The sequence below is a fragment of the Boleophthalmus pectinirostris genome, unplaced genomic scaffold, assembly GCF_026225935.1.
Source record: "Boleophthalmus pectinirostris isolate CB_2022bp ecotype Guang Dong unplaced genomic scaffold, ASM2622593v1 HiC_scaffold_9, whole genome shotgun sequence".
NCBI lineage: Eukaryota > Metazoa > Chordata > Actinopteri > Gobiiformes > Gobiidae > Boleophthalmus > Boleophthalmus pectinirostris.
This window is the reverse complement of record NW_026571541.1, coordinates 24850831-24871614: the sequence shown is the minus strand read 5'-3', so window position 1 is coordinate 24871614 and position 20784 is coordinate 24850831. Positions and strand designations below refer to the sequence as shown.

The window sequence follows — 20784 nt, the reverse complement described above, 5'->3', positions numbered from 1 at the left end:
CATGGTCAACATCAAGAACTTAACAAGCACTTTCATTAGATACTTTCAAGTTGTGGTAAGTTTATTGCTGGTGTGTTTGAAAGTGTTAAGGAATCTAAAGTTGTACTTGCAAATGGAAAATGATAGACCAAAATGTCACTGAACGTCTTTTTTGTTTAATATGTAATGGCATAATGTAAACGGAAAAAAGTGTGTCATATGAAAATGGTTAAGGAGGATGAATATATCCATTGTACACCACGATTACACTGTTAGATGATTAAAAGCACAGCACTCATAACAAGTCATGAATGTAGTTCTCCATTTTGGTTAAAACTATGTAGCAAACTTTATAGTTTTTTTTTTTTTTATTTTTTTTTATTACAACATAGCTATTGACATGAACTCACAATTCATATTCAAAAACTGACACATTTTTAGCGTGATTTTTTATTTTTTTTTAAGCCGTGGCAGCAAGTGGGCCTTCCTCAGGTACACAGGTATACAAGTATATGTGCCTCCAATGACAGAGAGGGACCTAAAAAATACCACGACCTTTAGTTTACATGTTAAAATGTGTTTTTAACAGGATACAAATACAATTTAAGGCGGTCCATGAAGTGTGTATGAATGTTATAAAACACACACCCACACATGTATTAATGAAAATAATCTATTTGCAACCTGAGAAAGCTCATGGACTGAAAAGGATTTCTACTTTTAATGTCACACATCAGGGAAAACTGAAAAAAGTGATTTCTGAGGCATAAAGCAAATGACCCTATAAACGGAGTAAATGAAACAAGAGTGAATAAAGGGAAATACAATGTCAGGTATGTTTTGGGTGAGGGAACAGTGTTAAAACATGTTTCAAAGCTTAAAAAATCAGTTTGCAACCTGAGGAAGCCCATTCTAGCCAAAAAAGCTGGTTGGTGTGTATTTTATGTCAGTAGCCATGCTGTAATAAACGTTTTTTTTTTTTTTTTATTTTCTCCTCCTCACCTGTTTGACACTGTGACCCCATCCAGCCCGGGCCACACTTGCAGGAGCCATCTAAGGGATCACATGGCGCTCCATTCTTACAGCTGCATGAGCTTCTGCACTGAAGCCCAAATCGGCCCCTCGGACACGCTGTGCAAACATGGAGAGAGCATCAGAAACTGCACAATTACAATCACATCAAAACCAGACAGTCAATAAACTGCCTGATACGCACTAACCGCCTTGTTTATTCAAGCTACACTTCATTAAGAGATACTAAGCTAGTCTTGTTTGGCGCAGATATAAAAGAATAATTATGTTTCTATGGGTAATTTGAATCGGGGAAACAAAAAGCAAGATGTCTTTGATTTTTCAGTTTGTTTATTTGCTTCTTAGCCAAATTCAGCAGCATGGAACACAGTGCAGGCTACTTATGGATCGTTTTGTGTAAACATTGAACATGGGGAATTTTAAAAGTGGTGCATCCAAATATGTGCAGAAGATTTCAGCATAGGCGAGAATGGAAAGCCCCGTTGATAAAGAAGATTAGACAACCCCACTTGGCCCCTGTTTCCCTGGAAAAACATGCTGTGATCATCAGAGGACTCACAAAGAGGAAATGGGCCAGTTGTTTCTTAATAGACATAAGTACACCCTGGTTATTAGGGTTGTTATGGAAATTGTAGTATTGACTTTTTATTTCTTTTGAGGTTAGGGCTGATAGTTCCCATTGCAAAATGTGAAGAGATACCATGTGTGATGATAATAAATGTTGAATATTGTGATGATATTCAACAGATGTAGACCAAACTGTCATGCTTATTGTATTAGTTTTTTGCAATAATGGCCTGATTAACTAAGGACATTTTTTATGATGTACACACTATGAAAAACATCTAACAGTTTCCTGCTAAATATTAAACTATTCAAGACCAATCAAAATAGTAGATAGAGGTTAGCATTAATAATAGCTAGATGGCTTATATAATTTGAATGACTACATATAATCCATGCATACACATATTTTTAATACCAAAATGGACATTTACAATAAGCCAATGGACAATATTAGCATTTAACGGCCCTGTACTGGATTTTTTCCCATGTGTTCGAGCAAAATGTGTCTTGCCCCAGTAGGTCTACAGATAATAAAAGAAAACAAATTGTCAGATAATTTGTGTGTTTAAATGCTGTAAATTATGCAAACTGAATTACTGAAAAATACTAACCAAAAATAAAATAAAAATCATCATGATAACTGTTATGGCAAACCTCAGCACGGGTTTCTGAGAATTGTGAAAGCATTTATAAATTCATTGTGTTGAAGAATTAGGGTTAAAAGAGAAACAGCTTTGAACCATTACAAATAGTTAAAAATGTTACTTCTAGTTCTGTCTTTTCAGATTTTTCAAACTTTAAAAAACAGGTGCAATGCCTTTAAACACTTCTACTTTTAAATTCTTCAATAAAAGCTTTGGCATTACCTTGTTGGCAGGAAGGACCAATCCAACCAGGTGCACAGACACACTTCCCAGTGACCGGATGGCACTGTCCTCCCTCTCCACAAGAGCACAGCTTTGCACAGTCCTTCCCATAATAGCCGTTTGGACAACCTAAACAAGTCAACATAGCTTCAACGCACAGTCAAATACAATACTCAAAAAGTCAAAAGCGAATGGGGCCTGGTTTTAAGAATTCACTTTTATCTGCAGTTTTAAGAGCCTACGTCGAAAGCGCCACTTGATTTTGAAAAGAAAACAGACAGACAAAAAACATTGAGTGGGGACAGGTGCATGCTTGTCTTACTTGAACTGCAGTTAGCTCCTATGTAGCCAGGCAGACAATGGCAGGCCCCGGTTCTGAAGTCACAGCGCCCCCCATTCACACAGCTGCACCGTGATTTGCAGTTGGGTCCAAAAGTGCCCGGTCGACATCCTGGAGACAAGAGACAAAGTAGAAAGTGAGGAGAATACTGCGGAGGAAATGGATGTGGATGAATAAAAGCACAAAATTCGTACGTAGGTTGCAGCGTGCCCCATGGTAACCAGGTAGGCAGCTGCACTTGCCGGTCACGGGATGGCACTGTTCCTGGTCCCCGGAGCACTTGCAGATCTGGCTGCAGTTTTGGCCGTACATACCGTCAGGACAAGCTACAAAGAAAAGATTATTTTAAGAGCAAAATATCATTCTGTTTTATCTATAGTTGTAAAGGGCCCCAAAGTTTCTGATCTATATAATAAATAAACATGTAAAAAAACGGTTAACTTGAAGATTACTGCTTCATGACATCATGAGGTGGAATCAGAGCATTTTGAGCTTTGGAGCTGTAGACTAACTATAAAAGGTTACTCAAACATGTAAGAATGAAACAAAGGTCAACTCCGGGTATGTACATTCTGGCTCACAGGAGTTGATTTTGCTCAATATGAATATAGGATCTTTAACACATATGTCATTAGGGTCAAAACTAGACACTCAAATGAACAAATATCTATAATGGTGAAAAAAAAAAAAAGTTTTAGAGTTGTCATGAGCAAACCTAGTAGTCTATAAGGCCACATGATAATATAAAAGAAACTACGGTACTAATATTTGTGTTGGAAATTGTATGATGTTGTATTAAATGTGTTTAACTGTACTTAGTGAACATAATGCCTGTTTTATAGGGATGTACCAATAACTGAAATATTGTGATATCGTATCATCAAAAGTCTCACACTAATATCATGGGCTGTCACAATATATTGAATTACAAGTTCCTTTGCTTAAATGTATGGTTTTATAGTAGCAATAGCTTATGAACATCGGAAACTACATATCCCATGATTCATTGCAGAGCACACAACATGAAGATATGGATTTTACTTGAATTCTTGGGATTATGACAGAAATAATCCACACCGAAATCTTGTCAAGGTATTTCAAAAGCAAAAAGGTGTCCCATCTACTATTATATTAGCTTCTTCAAAATATTGCAATAAATATCGTACTGTGTGATGCATATCATCATAATATGGTACCAAGAGATTTGGATATCATTACATTCCTACTATTTTACATACAGTTTTGTCCTGGTCCTACTTGAAAAGTCTACATAACAACCACGTTCTCAGTACAGAGTAAATCCAATATAAGATTAGTCGAATATGTAGACTAAACCAGGCCAGAGGTTTTGGTGTGGGGCTTTAAAGGGTACTGGTTTACCCATGACCCAATGCAGGAGAGAGCCCTCAAAAAGGGTGCAATGTGCATTTCCTATTCATGAGTTTCAGAATAATGAGAAATTAGGACAGCTGCCATAGTTATAAAGAATTCACAGCAAAATATTGTTTTGAATGGGAAAAATCCTCAAAATCATGCATGGTTTCTACCCAAGGCCCAGAAAATCTGTCTACACCCTTTAGGCCAATCAAGATGGCAATGATACCTTCACAAACCATGAGAAAACACCCATTCGCCTCTCCAGTCCTCCAAATATTCCTCTGTGAAAACGCTGCTACTTTCACTAACGACTGGTGACTTCTGCAAAACTCCCATCAGCCAGGGCATTCTTTCACACAGTCTGTCTGTTTACCCAATGTACATCACCAAAACTAATGAAGCCCATGGACCATCAGTCACAGGGCAGGAGATGAAACATTGTACTTAGTTGGGATTAGTTCTTGGGATTTCGAGTCCACCACACCACAACAACAACTGTAGCAGCAAACAGGCTAGCGGCATAAGGGAACAGATAAGCACAGAGCTCCAGACTAAAGAGGTAATTACGGGGCTGTCATTATGCATGTCTGCCTTGCAAAAGCCCTTATCCGCTGTGGAGGAGACAAAAACAATGCCTAATGTTTTGCTTGGCAGACGCTGTGTAACATTTATCAGATGTCTGGGGAGTGTGTGAAGAGAGGAAGGGAGGGGGAGAGGGGCGGAGAGCTGAGGCCGTGGACAGATCTCTGAAGAGGCCATGGAGCGAAGCAATGGAAGGTACGATGGAGCTTCCTGTGAGAGGGAGAGTGGAGGTAATGGGTAGGGGTGGGATAACTGCTACTGATTTCTTGAAAACATGTATGTAGGCATGTCACAGTAATTACTATATCGACTTATAGTTCAACACAATATAAATGAAAGAATGCTTTCTGGGGATCAATATTTATCGTGGTACGTCTTCTTTGTAATAGTGGGATATTTTGGGTTATTTTTCTGCAATATGATAAAATTTGAGTTTGATAGATTGAATTATGAACTAAAATTATACACATTTTTCTGGTGGAGGCTCTGCCACATGCTTGTCTCCATGGAGATGTTATTGCATTGTTTGGTTACTAAATAACATTTATTGACATATAACTTGGCCCTACGGCGTCAACTGCTGTCTCCATAGAGATTAATCATTGCATTTATATAGCACCTTTCAAGATACTCAAAGCTCTTTACAGTTCATTATTCATTCACTCAACACTCAGTGGTGGTAAGCTACTACTGTAGCCACAGCTGCCCTGGGGCAGACTGAGTGAGGCTGCCAATCTACACCATCGGCCCATCTGACTACCACCATCAGTCATGCACACACCACTTTCTTACTAGGTAATGTAGGTGAAGTGTCTTGCCTAAGGACACCAACGACAGTTTTTCCAACTGGTGCCCCATGGTGGCACCCTGTGGTCTCCCATCCAAGTACTAACCAGACCTGGCCTTGCTTAGCTTCTGAGATCTGACGAGATCAGGCTTTGCCAAGACGGTATGGCCACGATAAATAAGTGTAATGCCATACTGTAACAATCTAGGCAACATCTCCATGGAGAGAAGCAGGTGACGGACCCTCCACCAGAAAATTTACACAGTGCACTTTTAAGTGTTACATTCTGCTATTTATTTATACAGCTCCACAATATTTAACAATATATGTCATTTAGAATACTCTTCATGGATTATTCTGCTTTATGGTTTGGGTTCAATATTATCCTCTATATTTCAGCAAAATATCACATTTCAAAATTTGTTATCATGAAAGGAATTACCATGCAGATCAGAATCATCATCTTTTCCTATTGTGATTTTTTTCAACTCCCACTTACTAGTAGCTGATGTTTGATTCAAACCTATTGCCAAATAAGCATCAGTATCAGACAATTGCCAGACCAAACCTTGTCTTGTGTTGTTGAGCAAAGCACTTCACTCACATTGCCCATACCAAGCACAAATAGATGAGGCTATTTGCAACTGGAAGGGTTTACTATCTTCTGATAGACGTGTCCGCCACCTGTTTGTCTTCATATAGATTATATTACCTGAAATGTTCCACAGTACGGGTCCTAATTCAACCTATCTATTTCATGTGACACATCTGGTGACGATCTGGTTTAGGTCTGTGTATAGACGAGCTTGCTCACAGTGAAAATGTGTTTGAAGGTATACAGTTCTAGCAATAAAAACTAAAAGTCAAGAGAGATTTTAAGGCCATGGGACAAAGTAAGCATGACTATAGATCAGATTATACAATTATGATTTTTAAAGGTCCAATATTACACAAAATTCACTCTTTTGAGGTTTAAGCCATGTTGTAATGTTGTTACCTCATCAAAAACATACCAGAAGTTGTGTTTTGTTTCATTCACACATGTTGGTGTAGTCTTTTATTATTAATGTGACTATATTTGTATTTCTACTATTCCATTTACATTTTCCTATTTCTACTATTTCTACATTTCTACTATTCCATCCTACATATAGTAATAAACTCTTATCTTACTTTTCTCACATCCTGGGCCTGTAAATCCAGCGGGGCACCCACAGCTCCCGGTCTGGTGATGGCAGGACACTCCACGCTGGCACTGACATTGCTGGCTACAGGAAGGACCAAACCACCCCGGGAGACATGCTGAGGGGCATACGACAACGATGTTCAATATTTTTTCACATACAATGACCTGTGATTTCCCCTGATCCATAGATACTTACGTTTGTCACACCTGGCACCCCTCCAGCCTGGCTCACACTCACAGCGCCCTGTCGTGTGGTGGCAGCTGGTACTACGAGCACAGTCACAGCGCTGTTCACATGCCACTCCAAAGAAGCCCTTAGAACAAGCTATGAAGAGACACATTTTCTTTTTAGATGCAAATTTGCAATTCAAATTAATCTTGAATAATGTGCTTGCTTTGCACTATGCAAGTGGTGTGTTTTTTATGCAGTTCTTTTGAAAACAAATAAGTACATAGTTTTGATAGTGTCGCTAATATGGTGATTGTTGACTTTATATGCAAAAAAATATATACTCATGATAACTGAATCTATGTCACAATTTAAAAGTTAGAATCAGAAAATAGAAAATTAGAAAAGACCTTTTTCTGTATTTCATCTTTCTCTTACTTGTCAAACCGAATGTTAGCATTCATTCTCACTATCCTTCCCCTGTACATGTCCAGATCTATGTTCCGCGTTCACCTGTTTGACAAAGATCTCCAGTCCATCCGGATAAACAGGCACAAGCTCCAGTCACCCTGTCACATCTCCCTCTGTTTACACATCTGCAGGTCTGTGAGCAGTTCAGTCCAAAGTACCCCTCCTCACACTCTTCAACAGAACAAGAGAGAAACACTTTCGAGATCTTTGTAGGCCTTAAATAGTAAAAACAGCAGTGTAATAAAAGATCATATGTAGTAATAGAGTGTGACTGACCAAGCTCGCAGGCCGCCCCAGTCCACCCGGGTGGGCAGGAGCAGAGCCCACTCACAGATTCGCAGGAGCCTCCATTCTGACAGAGACACTGGCCAGAGCAGTGGTCCCCATAGAGACCTGAAGGACAGGCTAAACCACACACAGAGACATTTAGGAACAAAAATAAAAACTATGTGAAAGTTATTGCTTACAACACTGTGGTTGAATAAAACATATTTTCATAATTTTTATATTGTTATGCTTCTTTGTGGCCACAGTATTGAGTAGGACCCGTCACATTGCCACAATTGTTTTGCTTTCATTTACTATGTTCAGTTGTGTAACAATATGTCAAAATGAAAGATTTTGTGTTTCTTTTTCTGAAATCAAGTAGTACTAGTATCAACAGTCTGTGTTTTTAACCTCAAGCCATTAATATAAATACATTCCCTGTGCCTTTTTTTTTTTGGAAGAAGTTGCAGCTGAAGTTACAGCTTTGTAGCCTGATTCATCAGCCGGTTTCACTTTGTAGAAACCGTCTGACCTCACAACATTAGAATGTGTTCACTCGACGGTACGCAGATACTTTTTTTTTCATTTAACCAATCGTTGCTATTTGGTTGTGACTTATGTAATGCTAACAGGGCTAACTGGTATATTAAGCTTTTCCCAAGATGGGCAATAACGTCTTTCCCCTTGATAAAATTCACCAAACATTCTCTTTGTTCCGGCTTTAAATCACACAAAGCAGCAGAATCAATGCATTCATGTTAGAACATTATTACGGAATGTTGAATTCAGCATTTATTTATTTACTTATTTATTAAGTCATTCTTAAAATCTGCATTAGTAAATTTAACATTAGTCTGAATGAATTTTATTCCTAATCTCTATAGGCCTTCCCAACATAAGAGCTTTCCAGGATCTAAGCACCAAAGTAGACTAAACCAACAAATGATTTATCTGTGAAAGTGTCTCCCAGTTAAATAAAAGTTATGTAACAGTTTGCTAAGAGATTGTGGAGGTGAAAAGCTACTCACACTCTGCACAGCTGATTCCAGTCCAGCCTGGCTCACATCTGCACTGGCCGCTCACATGGTCACACTTGGCTCCGTTCTGACATTCACAGGTTTGATTGCACCGCTCCCCAAAAAGACCCTCCGGACATTCTACCACACACAACACAAACTTTCACTATAGCACACACAAATATAGCATAGCGCTTAGTTAAAAGAAATGGCATTATTTTTAGACACGGCAAAACTTCGTAAACTTTTCCTAATGAACCCATCTGACATTTGCAGAGAAAAATGGGAAAATACACTAATGATAGAGATGCATCGTTAAGTCACGCTGGTGGCTGGTTGGGCTTTGGAAGTTGAGACCACAAAATATCTGTGGCGAGAGGAGAGCCCCGAATAAGGCTGGAGAATGACAGAGTAAGCCGTTTTAGTGGGCATTTCATTGGATTCATTAAAACAACGGCATGAAATTCTCTAGAAAAAGTTTTGCATGGGAACGCGGATTGGTTAGCTACTAAAAGCTCTCTCTGTTTGCTAATGTGGATGTACACGATTTTTTTTCTGTGCAGCTGGTAGAAGGTAGAAATGAGATCGTGGCGTGCTTTCTGCATCAGATTATAAAGAATGTGACTGTTTTTCTAACGAGAATCAGGAAGTGCGTTGTTAGCATGCTAGTTGATGTCGGCATTATTGTGATAGCAAAATTGCGATCTGGCCTCTGAAATTTATGAAACACTCTTAATCACTAGGGTGCTTAAGGTAAGTGAGGACTAACTTTGGACCTCTACAGACGATTTAAAATGAACTAGTTGTGCTGTTCATGTTTTCAAGACAGTAAAAATCAGAAAACTGTCTTTAATAAGGTATTTTTTTGACAGTTGAATCAAAGTCAACAAAATAAATGTGTTGTTTTTGTTAGTTTAATTATATCTGTAGTACAGGGTAGGGTAGACAAGTTTTGGCTTTTGTTTACATTATGGTTCTTAAGTAACTGTATTAATAAAAATGTGAAGTCTAATCTGTTATATGCGCTTTAAATGAATTAAACCATATGCTTGAGGGCACCCCTGTCTCGTACCCACCATTTGCCCATCTCCGATTACTGAGATAGCCTAATCATTCGCATATCCTAGGCGTATTCCAGGAGAGGATCTCAAGATGGCCTGCATAGCTCAAAGAGACCTCCCTCACACCCTCTTTTAATGATGTCGCTTATATTACCCTGAATGCAGTGTGGTCCTGCCCAGCCCGCGGTGCACAGGCAGGCTCCTGTGATGTGGTGGCAGCGGGCACCGTTCCTGCACTCGCACATCTGGCCACAGTCAAGACCGTAAAAGCCGTCCGGGCACACTGCGGGCACAGATAAAACGTGGCTACGGTCAGAACTGGCATCAAGAAGGCTATGGCTCACCAATAAGCTTATAATCCTCTGGCCTTTCACTCCTCTGACTCACCGCCAGCCCGAAATACTGTGGCAGATTGCATGACGGCATTTGAAAATGGTGTCTGACTGATTGATTACTTAACACTTAATTAATAACATAACATGAAAACACACTAAAAATACACAATATAATGAAGAAAGACAAAGAGAAAGGTTAAAGCGGCTATATTACACAGTTTTCTGATCTATGTTATAACAAATATACTGTACCTGGAGTTTTGTTTTGTTTCATTCACACATGTTTAACACACAAACCCTGCGTAGGATGAGTTCTCTTAGACGGAAGAAAAAAAAAGAAAATTCTTACACTTTCACTAGAATCATTTGGATGACTCCAGCCTTGGAATTGCCCATTTCTACTGAACTAAAGGTAAAAGGTAAACGTAAATTTGAAAACTACCACTACATGACATCACAAGGTGGAACAGAGCATTTTGAGCTTTGGAGATATAGACAGATTAATAAACTCAAACTTGTGATTCATTCATATGTTTGAGTAACAAAACAAAACTCCAAGTATGTTTTTGATGAGGTAACAATGTTCTAACATGGCTAAAAGCTCAAAAGAGTAAATTTTGAATATATAGGACCTTTAAGGGTTAGGGTTACGAAGACACTGAAACTTATTTAAACCTACCCGCAACTAATTTTTAGAATTTTTCATAAAGTATTACTCTATGTCCACATAATCAGAGGACATCCCGTCACTAGAGCTGAACAAATTGGTAAAAATATGTAATTGTGATTTTTCTGACATGCATTGCGATTGGATTTACAATTTCTGTTTTAATAATAGGACTCGTCTTCCAGAAGATTTGATAACTGACATATATGAACTGACAAACTAATAAAGAATCACATTTCAGAACACGCTTGTACACATCTAAACTATGAGCTTAGCAGTTTTTATCCAGAATAATATTGTGTGATGTTTTGTGGTTTGTGGAGGAAATTATGGTAGTTCAAAAGCTGCAGTATTTTTGTTTTGCTAATTGTGTTCATTCAAGTTGCAGTTTCCACTTGATTGTGATTAAACTTGAAGCCCTATTACCCATGCAAAATAATAATCATATTACTATTTGATATTTAGCATAAACATAACTGCCATAGGTAATATTTAATTTTGAATTTACAGTTACCATTGAAAATGTGCATTGTATGAGTTCAACAAATATAGTTAGTGTGTAATTGTGTAAAAACATTTCTTTATCTAGTGAGTTCTTTGCCTCTGTACCTGAATGTGAAGGAGCAGGTTGTGAATGTGGCATGTCACCTGCATGATTGCAAATTAAATTTAAAGTTAATACCATATCTCAGAATATTCTCTAGGTAAGAGTCAGGTTTGTGGAGATGCAAGCCCGTTCAATGTAAGAATACAAGTTTTTAAATGCAATAAATAATCAAATTGAGGAACAAGCTTATATTTTAATCTATTTATGCCTGACAGGTTGCGTACTGTTGCTTTAAATTTACCGGGCATAGTTCCAGATCCCTTTTTGAGTCTACTCCACAGTCTTCAACCTATTTACTGTAGTACAAAAATTTTAATTGTTCTATGTCATGGAATCTTGAAATGGAGTGCCTCTTGAAGGTTATATCTACCCATTCGTCTGCGCTGGGCCCACATGTGCGGAAGATCTGGGCCACTTCAAAGCTGCAGAAAGCATGGGGCATGGGGCGGTAGAGTTGTGGGGTGGAGGTTGCACAAAGAGTGGGTAATTAGGGCACCTGCTGGGTCCACAGGCCGCACTTGTAAATGCCGAAACAAGACTGGTTATTTGGCCCTCCCGAAAGATACACTTAAGCACGGCAGGGCTGCGCAGTGTAAGATAGAAACAAGCAAATAAAGAACAGATGGAAAGTGATGACAAAGTGATTAAATAGATAGACTTTTATGGGGTTTTCTGAGACGCAATGAAAACCAACTGAGCAGTATGTCATACAGGCGTGTTCCATAGCAACAAGGGTTTCAGAAAGTGGCCAATGGGACGTCTTGTAGTACTGCAAGTCTCCCAGTCAAGTGTAAATGGTTTGCTCTAGAGAAAGAAGCACTCTGGTGGTGTGAAAACAGTATTGAACAAAATAATGAAAAAAGAAGATTAACTACTATTGCTACTACAAAAAAATAAAAACCCCAAAACTAGAAAGCCTACTTGTAGTACTACCATTCTATAAAGTACAACTATGTAAGTTTTTTGGTGAAACATCTCCCTTTTCTTCATCTCCAAGGAGATGTACCTTATTTTTCAGACTATAAGCTGTACTTTTTTCATGGTTTGGGAGTTCCTGCGACTTATACTCCATTACAACTTATACGTTAAAATTTTCAGACTGACAGTTGCAAGAGGGCGCTCTAGGCTTGTGTACTCCTGTACCACTGTCACTTCGCTCTACTGCGCATATCGGCTACAAAAGAAAGAGAAAGAGCCACTGTCCTGTCTGGTATCATGTCAGTCAATTGCACCATTACTTCTGTATCACTGACAATTTAAAATTTAAACAAACATAAAGACAACTGAAAGCATCCTGCCAGGATTCAGAAAGGCCGGAACAATTCTAACTGGAACTGATGCTGAGTTTGATGACAGCTACGCAGAAGAGGAAGCGACGCTCCGTTTACCTCTGGAGATGGTGGAGTTGCTCAGAAGTGACACCGAGGATAAAGATTTCAATGGATTTTGTGATTTGGAGTGAGATCAAGAGTTTAGTAAACTTGTTGTTATGTTGTTTATGCTGTAGTTATCTGAATAACTGTTCATATGTGACGTTAACAGACTGTCGTTCTCTATTCTACTCTTATTACTATAACTTGCCTTTCAAGATGAAATGTTGGTTCTCTGATTTTATAAAATAAATTTCCCCTCAAAAGTGTGGCTTGTAGTCCGGACTCATATATATTTTTTTCTTCTTCATTACACATTTTTTGGCTGGTGCGACTTATACTCTGGAGCAACTTATAGTCCAAAAAATACGGTATATTTCTTTGCCTGAAATGTTCCACAGTATGGAACATTTGGGAACACCACTAAAACATATATATATCTTGCTGTGAGAAAACCTGTCACTTGGTTGGGTGGCGTCACCTGCTTCACTCAGTGGAGATGCCTTAAATGGGTGAGACTTAAGTTTAGGGAACACATAATAATTGCTTACTAAGTGATAATTGGTATGCTAAGCTGTTACTTAGCTATTAGTTGGTATTTATCAAACTGGCTTATTAAGATTTCAGTGTATGTACAAAACATCTCTTGTAATCCCCACAACTTTAATGGTAAGAAAGTGGTTAATAATATAGTACCTGCAAAATACAGCCTTAGACAAAAATGCATTGACAGTACTTTATAAATAGTAACAAAGATGTAATTAAGTATACTTATGCATTTTACCTTTAGCTAGTTATTGATATGTAGTTTTTAAATTCCTGGCAAAACAAACCAAATACCTCTATGAAAACAAAAAAGTGGTGAAAAAAGTGAATTATTACATTACATTATAAATAATTGAGATACTTAACTATTCCATTTCAATGACACCATTATTCACTCACTACTACACAATTTGATGATAAGCAGGGTTCATACACAACTCCACGCTTCCTGAGGCCCTCGATACCTGTCCCATACTCCTAAACATGTCAGCGAGCATGCAAAATACATTGACAGTGGTGCTCAGTAAACACAGAATGCTTCCCAGTCCACATGAACCAAGCCAGAGCCCACGAGATGAATGAGCCCTTTCCATAAGTGGACTGTAAATATTGTCTGTATGCATGACTTCACTACGCAAGGCAAGAACTGCTCCGTTTAGTCACTGCCCTATTTCTGATGGCTCAATTTGTCACCGGACAGTTGACTAGATCCCATATGTACACCATGACGCCATTTCTCTGCCAGATGTCTTCAATGATTAGCATGTGTTCTGATTTCCAAATAATATTCACAAAAATATATAGCCATTGAGCGCTGTTTTGGGAGTGGGCCCGACATCTGCATAGTAAAAAGTGCTCTCCTAATTATCTCAGCGTTGCATTTATCCACTACGTCTTTGTTTTATGGGCAAATCAGTGGACCATGATACCAAAGGAAGCCACAAATTGAAGCGTAAGGGCGATGTGTAACTTGGTGGTTGGCTGTTTTTGCAAAACCCACAGTTCTCCTCCTAACTTCAAATGATGATGCAGTCTACTTATTTTACCCTTTTCAAAACAGAGGTGGGTAGTACATAAGTTAGATTTACTTGAGTACTTTTGTGAAGAAATTGTACTATACTTACTCTTCTATACTGCTACTTGATGGATATTTTCCTGCAGTAATAGTTGATACTCTTCCAACTACGATCTATCCATGGATGTGATAATGATGAAAAATTAGAACCACTGCCATAGTAATTAACAAATGATTTAAAACAAAACATTAAATCTTTGTGGATGGGAAAAGTCCTCAAAATGATGCAGATAACAGGAATCTGAAACCCATAAATAAGTGCTAAAAGTGTTCAGAAATACTAGAATTTGGGCATGATTTCTTGCTTTACGGTTACTTAAGAAAGTATTTGGTGTATTGCTTTATAACTTCTACATAAATAAGATAAATTTAAAGACACACTGCACCTGATTTTACTTTCTTAAAATTTGAAAAACTGAACTAGTTCCATTTTGAATAGTTTGCAGTGGTCCAAAGTTGTTCCTCACTTACATTATCCATTCCAAACTAATTATTCACCACGGTAAGTTTATAACCCATGACGGTAAAGCTAACAACAACTAGCATGCTAACGTGCACTTCCTGATTATTACAATAAAACAATAAAATGCTTTCAAATTAAATGCACGCAATACACAGTTACCGTATTTTGACCTCAAAGGCTACAGTATATCTGTACTGGGGCAAGACAATTTTTGCTCAAATACATGGGAATAAATTAGGAACTTGAAGAGTAGTACTGAGACAGTTATTTGAATAGCCTGTTCACGAAATACATATTTGCTGAGAAAATATGTCACTATTTTTATTTCTGCATAAGTAAGATTAATTAAAGCAATGGTACATCTACGTTGCTTGTGTACTCAAACTAGACTGTCTTGAGTATCCATCTTGAGGCCTGGTCATCTGTGTGTTCCCACGCTGACAGCAGGCAGCTCCTTGCCTGCTTCTTTAGTGGTTAAACTGCATTGTTATTAAAGCTGGCCCAGTCAGGGTAAAGTCATTACGCAGCTGTACTCTGGGCCTGTGGTGCTTCACTGTCTGGTGTTGATTTTAAAGCATTTGCTAAACGTCATGGCAACAAGATGGTTTTGCTGTTGTGTTGGAACAATCGGGGGATTTAGACTTGTTTATCTCAAGCTTGGGAAAGAAGATAGTGGGGATAAAATTGTTAACAAAATTTGTACATGTTAAAAAACAGACGTAAGTAGCAATGTTATGTCTGAAAATGACAGTAAACTTGTGACAATAGAAAAAAAAAAAAAATCCAGTTTGATTTCACTGCTTGATTAAAGCATAAAACTCATAATAACAATGAAAAATACACTTTGTATTTAATGTAGTCAGCTCATGCATGCTTTGGTATAATGCAATTTTCTAAATATTATTATTATTTTAACACGACGTCTGCTCAAATGTGTGTCAAGCATAGATAGTTTTAGCAGGCCTATAAATTCACCTCAGCACAGTGTGAATTTTGAATGCATTTTAAATGAAATAAATTAAAATAATTAAAATCATAATTAAATATAATATATAATTAGAATAACTGAACCATTATCTCACAGTTTCTTTTCACAGTTTTTTTCATTACAAACAAGAACCTGATGAAAGTGCCAAAATCCCATTGGAATTCAGTCAATACACGTTAGAATGATTCAGACTGAGGTAGAGTGTTTAAATAGTTATTGAACCATTGAATCATGAATCATTCTTAATAAGCCATTTGTTCATTATGGATTACGTCTGCGTAATTAAGGCTAATTAAGATGTAGTTATCATAAAGCGTTACCGTGAAGTATAATATTTACTCATGCCAGCAGGGGGTGCAATGTCTCCTTTCATTCCCTCCAGTACAGTTAATAATCAGTCATGTACCATTACCACTCTGCCTGTCTGTGTTTAAAGTCCAGAGTCTTCTCCTCCTCTTTGTTTATAGGTAGGCACCGAGAATGTAGGCCGGCAGCACCACACACGCTGTGCCATGCATCGCCCAGAGACCCCATCCCTCCTCTAAATGAGCACTTTAAGACAGACGGATTATTTCCAGATCCCGGCTTGTGTAAGAGCCACTGCTGTCAGCCCATAAAGCAGGGAGAAGGACCACACAACCGGGGAGAGGAGAGGGAGAGAGCAGGGCGGATGAGAGAACCACCTCCAATACAACTTCCTGCTCCAAGTCTATGAAGTAAAAAGGACAACACAACAAGAACTAAACAAGAAACGAGCAATGATACGGATGTCCGGTGCCAATCAGACCAGTGGTTCTTTTTCGGCTGTGAAAGAGCAAATGGTTTGATGCCATCTTCAAAGTGAGTCCAGACTGAGCTATTCATCTCAAAGGCCTTCAGGATCACTGTGGACAATCCTTCCTCACAAAGTGGCGATGTAACAATAGCTTTTCAACTTGTCGATGGCGAATGGGAACATTACCAAAACACTGTCAAACTCACACAATGAAGACAAACGCTGGTGTAAAGCGCACAAATTCAAACATCGGTAGTATCTAAATTATTTAAAAACTTATTCATATTTATAAATGTCAATTATTGAATTCCTATCACGAAAAATAAAAAACTTCTAGTCAGGTTTTAAGGATGTCAGAATCAAAACACAACTGATCACTGACCACGGTTAAACAAACTAAGTACGCAAAAGGTTACCACAAAGGTTGAGAAAATATTAAACGGTTTATAGCAAAAAAATTTTATTAAATAAAAATAAAAATTGATTGATAAAGTTCATGGTGTTTTCCGAACTAACTCCCTAATTAAAAGTTAATAATTCCAACTTTACACAAGAAAATACATGTACTTTAAATTATAAGTAAATATTGCACAGTTTAGGCCTTTACAAATAAAGGTTAAAACTGTATTATGATGAACAATAAAATCTGGTATCATTTCTAGTTTATTTTGCTTTGAAGGCGTAACCCAAGGCATAACATTTTGTACTAATTTCCACATTTTTATGATGAAACTGAAACACAGCTATTTTAAAATACATTATTGGTATACTGGTAAATTTGTCATTTTTATTCTAATTACTTCAGGATTTAGGATTTTCCAAACATATCCCATAACCGAAGAAGGGCCAACTATTTTTCTTGAATACAACATGAGACCAATCTATCTTCGTAGGAGTCATTTCGTTTGAATTCCTGATGAACATGAGCGATCTGGACCTTCTCACAGAGGAGCCTGCTTCCTGACTTCTCCTCGAGGAAGAGGCCCAGCAGAAGATGGAGAAACAGGACACCTCTGTTTTAAGAAAAAGCGCCTACGGAAAACAAGTCGGGGACAGGAGTGATGGCCCGGTTTCCACGACGATGTCCAATCAGGGAGACTGCGGCCATTAGACTGTTATGGCTAGGGACGGAGAGCTCACGTCTAGAGTGACACGGTTGTGATTTATGACGCCTGGCTAACTACTGTAAATCTTAGACATTGCAATAACAAAGGATCACTTCAGCTAAAAGACTATAATCAAAGCAGGATTCATTACGTTGTTGAGACAGTCGGACTGATGGTATGCCCAACAAATCAGGAAGGAATAACTTTGTAATGACAAGGTTTCCGGATACGTTCAGCTTGCCTTTTTCTGAGTAACATATTGCCAATAATCTCTAAATTGGTCAGTGTCAATAAAAATTAGCCTGATTTTGTTTTGGGTTTTTTTTTTTAGTCTTTTTTGTAATCTTTTTAATGTTATTGCGTGTTATGTTAATCATTAAGTTAAGATCATGGCAAGTAAGTGACAGAAAACAAACGCTCAAACATAACCTGGCTTGTACTGCCCTCTAGTGGAGCCAAATATGTTAATCTTGAAGGAGCGCAACAGAGAAGTCATCAGATTACAAGGAAATGTAGTATATACTTGTGTTTTTTTTATTTTACTTTTAATTTTGCAAGAAATGTACAACTTGATCTTCAAAATAGTATTCCAATTACTTTTACTGCTATATCCATACACGACACATAAAAAAATCTAAAATAATAAATCTGCAGAATTTATCAACCATTGGTTGCTAAAAAATTGGTCAGCATTGGCCATGAAAAAACCCACATCTGTCCATCTCTACTGTTTATGCTCTTTTGGTTTTTGTTGTTTATGACTGTTTTAGTGTTATGTTTTGGTTTGTTATTATTATAACTACATAAAATCTTCAACGTTTGGCTAGTGACTGATGTTAATCCAAAACTCTTAAGAAAAAGAAACACAAAATTTGACTAAACTTACTTTTTTCACAGTGTGTCCCGGCGTATCCAGGAGCGCAGGTGCAAGCCCCACTCACATGGTCACACAGAGCTGCATTCTCACACTGACACCGGTGGGCACAGCCTGGGCCATAAGTGCCATTTACACACTCTGAAAATAAACACACATTATTATATTACACAAAGGCACTGTGGATTTGAAATGGGATGACAGCTTTCATTTAATAATGTTGGAAGTACTCACTCTGTTGACAGTGCCATCCAGTGAATCCATCCTCACAGAGACACTGACCTGTCACTGTGTCACAGCCCAAAGAGCTGTCGCCACACTGACATTTAGAGAGGCAGCCCTCGCCCCAATATCCAGACTCACAAGCTGTAAAGAAAAACAAAGTGCTGTTTTGTTTTTCATCAAAGGTTCACTTACATATTCATACTGGTACAGTAAAAATGTATTTGTAATAATTGTAAACATTATAGTTTTATATATTGAAAGGTAGATCACTAGATGCATTTGGATGATTTCAGCTCTGGAATTGCCAATCTCTACTGAACTAAAAGTAAAAGGTAACTGTTAACCTTAAAACTATACCCCTAAAATTATATCACAAGTTGGAATAGAGCATTTTGAGCTTTGAAAATGTAGCCAGACTAATAATAAACATGTGTGAATGAAATAATACACAACTCCAGATATGTTTTTGATGAAGTAACAACATTATAGCATGGCTTAAAGTTCAAAAGAATCAATTTTGTGTAACCTTAAAATATTATACCAATTTTGTTACTCAGTTTTGCATAAAGAATATACTATTTTCCAAGATAAAAACTCAAAAAACAAGAATTATTTCAACCAGGATTGCAACACTGGGAAAATTTAACCATGTAAAGAATAAGAATCATTTCCCAAAGCACATTTAGTGGGACAAATATCCAGGAGGTACAAATATTAGTACGACACACAAAGTTATAACGTAATAAAATGCTCTTACACGCTGTACAGTCATGTCCTCTCCTTCCAGGGGGGCAGACACAACGTCCAGTTTGGGGGTCACAGCTGACATCAGGAGGACAGGAGCACTGGGACAAGCAGCCTGGTCCATAATAGCCATCGAGGCATTCTAAACACACATGTAAGATTACACAAAATATACTTCCTTTGACTTTTATTATTTTTCAAACAAAGACAATGGGATGACATACTATGCTGACAGTGATTCCCAGTGAAGCCCGGTGTACAGTCACAAGCTCCAGTCACTTTGTTGCAGGACGCTCCATTGTGACAGGAGGGGCACACTGAGGTACACTTCAAACCCCAGAATCCATCAGGGCAGTCTATAGGCCAAACATGAAATCGATTACTTATAATACTAACTGTACTGCATTTCTATTTCTATAATGATGTACAGATAAGTCATTACTTGTTTTGCTATTGTCCACTCTTTGCATCAGAAAGTCCAAAAACTATGAACCACCAGAGAATTTTATGTTTTTATAATATTTGCTCTGCTACCTTCCTGACAGGAGATTCCAGTCTTTCCAGCAGGGCAGATGCACTGTCCACTTTTGGGGTCACATGGTGCTCCTCCACACTTACAGGTCAGATGGCAGTTCTCTCCATAGGACCCATTACTACAAGCTTTAAAAATATAAAACACAAATATCTGCTCTTAACCCAATCACTAAAATATAACTCAGGATTAATAGTTCCTTTCTGTGAAATACATTTTTGCCTATGTATTATTAAGAAAAATACAAACCTCATAGTTGGTTACTTATTGTTATAGCCTTATAGAGGGGGCTCACAATATTGTATACCTTCAGTCAAAGCAATCACCATTGTTAAAAAATGTATTACACTGTACATTAGTGGTCAGTGTTATTTTTTTTTTTTTTTTTATACTATATATATATATGATCTCTCTAAATGGCTATCCTAATGTGACTTTTGATATTATAACATTGTGACACAAAATTGTTAATTCTAATAAAAACAGTAGAGGTTAACTGAATTGGTTGCACAAGGAGTGGGTGATATTCACAATAATTAATCTATAATCTGAGGGGGGGGGGTTTTTTTTGTTTTTTTTACTAAATCCTGGTTTGAAAGATTATGATCTCTGCTATTTTTGCAGCATTTTGAGATTATACTACTATAAATTATTTACCCAATGTTACAATTTTGCCTATCTTCAAAACAACATTGAGTGCAATAATTCATTATATTGTCAACTTAAATGATCTCCTATCTATGTACCTTCTAAAAATGTGGTAGAGAAACAGCCAGT

General features: G+C 37.7%; 1 protein-coding gene across 1 annotated transcript in view; it reads right to left on the bottom strand.

The window, feature by feature from the left end:
- Positions 1 to 20784, bottom strand: part of megf6 (multiple EGF like domains 6) — an 87563-nt gene that overhangs the window by 6339 nt on the left and 60440 nt on the right. The window contains 15 exon segments of the mRNA XM_055166957.1: positions 982 to 1110; positions 2445 to 2573; positions 2767 to 2895; positions 2979 to 3110; positions 6704 to 6832; positions 6913 to 7041; positions 7399 to 7527; positions 7633 to 7761; positions 8652 to 8780; positions 9855 to 9983; positions 18519 to 18647; positions 18741 to 18872; positions 19489 to 19617; positions 19700 to 19831; positions 20010 to 20135. Coding sequence (XP_055022932.1) covers positions 982 to 1110; positions 2445 to 2573; positions 2767 to 2895; positions 2979 to 3110; positions 6704 to 6832; positions 6913 to 7041; positions 7399 to 7527; positions 7633 to 7761; positions 8652 to 8780; positions 9855 to 9983; positions 18519 to 18647; positions 18741 to 18872; positions 19489 to 19617; positions 19700 to 19831; positions 20010 to 20135 — 1941 coding nt within the window.